The 3,567-nt window shown below is 56.8% G+C and overlaps 1 protein-coding gene across 1 annotated transcript; it reads left to right on the forward strand.

The window, feature by feature from the left end:
• The first annotated feature begins 703 nt into the window (after positions 1-703).
• On the forward strand, positions 704-3,016 carry LOC123071419 (uncharacterized). The gene is made up of 5 exons (XM_044494962.1): positions 704-1,217; positions 1,341-1,688; positions 1,784-2,063; positions 2,162-2,269; positions 2,389-3,016. Exons 1-5 carry the CDS (start codon positions 1,008-1,010, stop codon positions 2,523-2,525), a joined length of 1,083 nt encoding a protein of 360 aa, XP_044350897.1. The 5' UTR covers positions 704-1,007; the 3' UTR covers positions 2,526-3,016.
• Positions 3,017-3,567: the final 551 nt, after the last annotated feature.

Consider the following 3,567-nt stretch of genomic DNA (forward strand, 5'->3'; position numbering starts at 1 on the left):
CCCCGACGCGAGTCTCGTGACGCCCAAGCTTCTTCCTCGCGCACGCCAACGCGGCAGTAATTTAATTACTACCACAAATAAGTATCACCAAAATGGTGGCATTTCGGTGGGGGCACGTTGTTTTCCGCGTGAAACCACTTCTGTGAATGGTCCCTCTAATAACGCGCTGATCTGCCTAGATCGCACGTTCGATTCGGTTCAGTGCCTTGGTGTGAACCCCATGGAACTTTCCGCTGTTCATACGATGTTGTTTCGTCGCACATTAGCTGAACGACCACCCAACAACGCAATGTACCAGTGGGTTGGGTCGGGTGGGTACCAAAATCACGACATTACGAACGCGACGCCAAAAAATCCATGAAGCGAAACAATTATTGGGTGCCATTTCCAGAGGCAAAAGTCACATGAGTTGAGGTTCAGCCAGAAGGGATGACACGACGCGGTGAGGTGAAACTGAAACCTCTCCTCCAGACGCTGCGCATGAGCCGTAGAAAAGAGCTGGTTAATTTAGCCATGTTACCCATACTTAACCCCGCCGGTTATTAGAAACGCGGCCCCGTGGAGGAGCACAAAAAACACGCCGGCGCCACCACCACCGCAAACGCAATGGTATTAACCTTTACTACATTTTTGAACAATTCGCCCGGGGGTAACTCTTGCCCCTCCCCTTTCTTTATAAACCACCCGCACATCCATCCCTTTGACCTCCAATCGGCTCGCCGTCCTTGACATTCCTCCTCCCCCACCCCGCCGCTTTTCTCCCCCGTCCGTCCGCCCGTCTTCCGTCCGGTGAGAGAGAGAGGGGAGATAAATACAGTTTGTGAGGAGTGAGAAGCATTAGTGGCAGGAGAGGCAGCCATCACCACCCCGTACGTGTTGGGCGTAATTATCTCTTCCCCGAGCGGCGATTTCTGGCCTCCGTCCCTCGCCCTCGCTCGCGCCTATAATATTCGGGTAGGGGGTCGTTCCGTCCACGCTTCACGCAGGCTGTTCCTTCTCGGGCTGAAATGGCGGAGGAGCACAACAGCGCGGGCGCCGGCTTCTGGCTGCCGGACGAGTTCCTCGACGACGACTTCTTCTCCGACGAGAAGGCGGCGGCCGCCGCGGCGGCGGCGTCGGCGGCCAGGAGCGACAGCGACGAGGAGGACGGGCTCGGCGGGCTCTCGCGCCGCGTGGCCGGCCTCGACTGCGACGCCGGCGACCGCGCCATTCCCAAGGTTGGTTTTCCGTTTCTGGACTCTCGTCCCGTCGCTTCTTGGCTTGGTTTGGGTTGGCATCCCTGTTCCTGTTTGGAAGCATCTGATTGTTGTTTCTCTCTCTCTCCGTGTCTCGCGCTCCAGGCGGAGGTGATGTCTGGGTCTCCGCAGTCCACGCTCTGCGTGCTGCAGGCCTCGGGGGAGGACAGCCCCACCGGCGGCGCCTCGCAGGTCAGCTCGCCGCCGTCCTCGCCGCTGGAGCAGCAGCCGGCCGACCCATGGGACCTGCTGCACGAGGCGGCCGGCCAGGTGGCCCGCCTGGGCGTGGACAGCGTCCCCGTGCCTGTCAACACTCCCCCCATCCATGGCACCGGCGTCGCGCCGCCGGCGAGGAAGACCTCTCCGCCGCTGCTTCCGTCCCCAAAGCCCGTCGGCCCTTACCAGTACCCGCCGAACAACTCGCTCGCCCAGCGCCAGGCCCAAGTCGCTCGTGTGAGTTCCTCTGTCATACACCGCCTTCAACAAGCTGTTCCGCTTCGTTTCTCCCGGGATTATTCTCTGACGTTTTATATGATTTCGGGTTTCAGTTTCATCTCCTGAAGCAGCAGCAGCTGATGAAGCACCAGCGGGAGCAGCAGCTGGCCATGGCGGCGGCCATGGCGTGGGGCTCCACCGACGTCGGGCCGCTCGGGCTGAGCCCCTCGGCCTGGCCGCCGCTGCAGAAGTCCCCGCACCACGCCCCACCCTCCGCGGCCGGCATGCGCGCCGTGTTCCTCACCCCACCCGGGGCCAAGCGCGAGTGCACCGGCACCGGCGTGTTCATCCCCCGGCAGGCCGGCGCGCCCGCCGAGCCCAAGAAGAAACCAAGTGCGCCCCCTTTCTCGCCCCCACTTCCTTTGCCTGTCCTGTCATGTCCCCCAAAAGTATTATTTAGCTAAAAATCCTGCGGTTCTGCTTGGCCTCAGGCTGCTCCACGGTTCTCCTCCCGGCGCGCGTCGTGCAGGCGCTCAATCTCAACGTCGAGGACCTCGGCGCCCGCCCTTGCTACCCCGGAGCCTTCGTTCTTGATCACGGTAAGCAATTAATCCCTTCTCATTACGCACTAGCAACGCCAATGATAATCGCATCTTTATTTGGGGTTATGAAGATCCATCAATGACATGTCGAACTCCTTTTATATTTTGTCTCGCAGACGCGCTGGTCAGCCGGAGCAACGCGATGCAGGCGAGCCAGAAGCGCGAGCACAACGCCAATGCCACCGCCGCCGCGCACTCCCCGCCGCTCGCCGTGGCCTGCGAGGTCAATCTCCCGCAGGAGTGGACGTACTGAGACGCATCGCCCGTCTCCCCCCCGTTTCCATGGATTACTACCATATTTAATATTACTATTACTATTATCGATGGTTAGCGCTAGTTAGAAGTTAGCTAGAGGTAGGAGGCGGTGGCGGTAGCGTCGATCGATCAGCGTTAGGCGTTCTTTTGTGCGTGCGTGCGTGCGTGTGGTGATATATTGGTTATTTTGGAGGACGGTTGGTGATGGATGGGCGCGGACGAACAACGGAGGAGAAACAAAATCCATGGCCTCCGTAGGTTGCTGCTGGGAGGAAATAAAAGTGTCGTGGTTCCGACGAAGAAATTTCGGAGGTATGGTGCTGCCTGCTAGTTCTAGCTCTCGCTGTGTAAAGGCGATGATGATCGGGAAAATATCATCGGCCGTTCGGAAAGGTGTCGCTGTAAGATATAAGTAAGAAATAAGAGCTCCATGTTTCCATTAGTTGGATTTGCTTTGTTGCAATTCCACTTCAGTCATGTGTACCATCATATCATCCCTTTTGGCATCGTTCGGTTGCTTCATGAATAAGGAACCCCTCTCTTCTATAATAAGGAAAGATATAGTGGTGTTTTTTGTTCGGTGCTTGGGCTTTTCCTCATTGTTGCATTTTGTTTCCGAATTATTTTTCCATGTGAAATTGGGCGAGTGTCATACTAGCTCAGTGATTAATTACACTTGGAGTAGGTTGAACAGAGGTGAGGTGGTGGGTGCAGTCCACTTGTGCTGCTACCTCCACGCAAAAGTCTAATCATGTGACGTACAGTTGCTTAGGAAGATGGTGTACTATGTTCTTTCTTAATTGTATAGTTGATGGTTCCAATTGGAATTAACGGGCCATCCGCCTCCGAAAGAATCTTCTCCGGTCGCCCCCCCGGTATCTTGCATCTTCACGGCTCATGTCATGGTCTGACAGCGACGCCTGTGTTGTGTTTGGATCCCCGTAATTCTACGCCTCCATTATTTGCGAGATCCATCCACCCGTGTAAAATAAGAGGTCGGGGCCGGGATGGGCGACCTGTTCTGAATCTTCCATCGTTGG

Source organism: Triticum aestivum, chromosome 3B (assembly GCF_018294505.1).
Source record: "Triticum aestivum cultivar Chinese Spring chromosome 3B, IWGSC CS RefSeq v2.1, whole genome shotgun sequence".
NCBI lineage: Eukaryota > Viridiplantae > Streptophyta > Magnoliopsida > Poales > Poaceae > Triticum > Triticum aestivum.

Excerpts from the sequence above, each read along its gene's own strand:
- LOC123071419 (XM_044494962.1), top strand. The coding sequence starts at position 1,008 with ATGGCGGAGGAGCACAACAGCGCGGGCGCCGGCTTCTGGCTGCCGGAC. Across the intron at positions 1,218-1,340 it reads GCGACCGCGCCATTCCCAAG|GCGGAGGTGATGTCTGGGTC; the intron begins GTTGGTTTTCCG and ends CTCGCGCTCCAG. Across the intron at positions 2,064-2,161 it reads CGAGCCCAAGAAGAAACCAA|GCTGCTCCACGGTTCTCCTC; the intron begins GTGCGCCCCCTT and ends GCTTGGCCTCAG.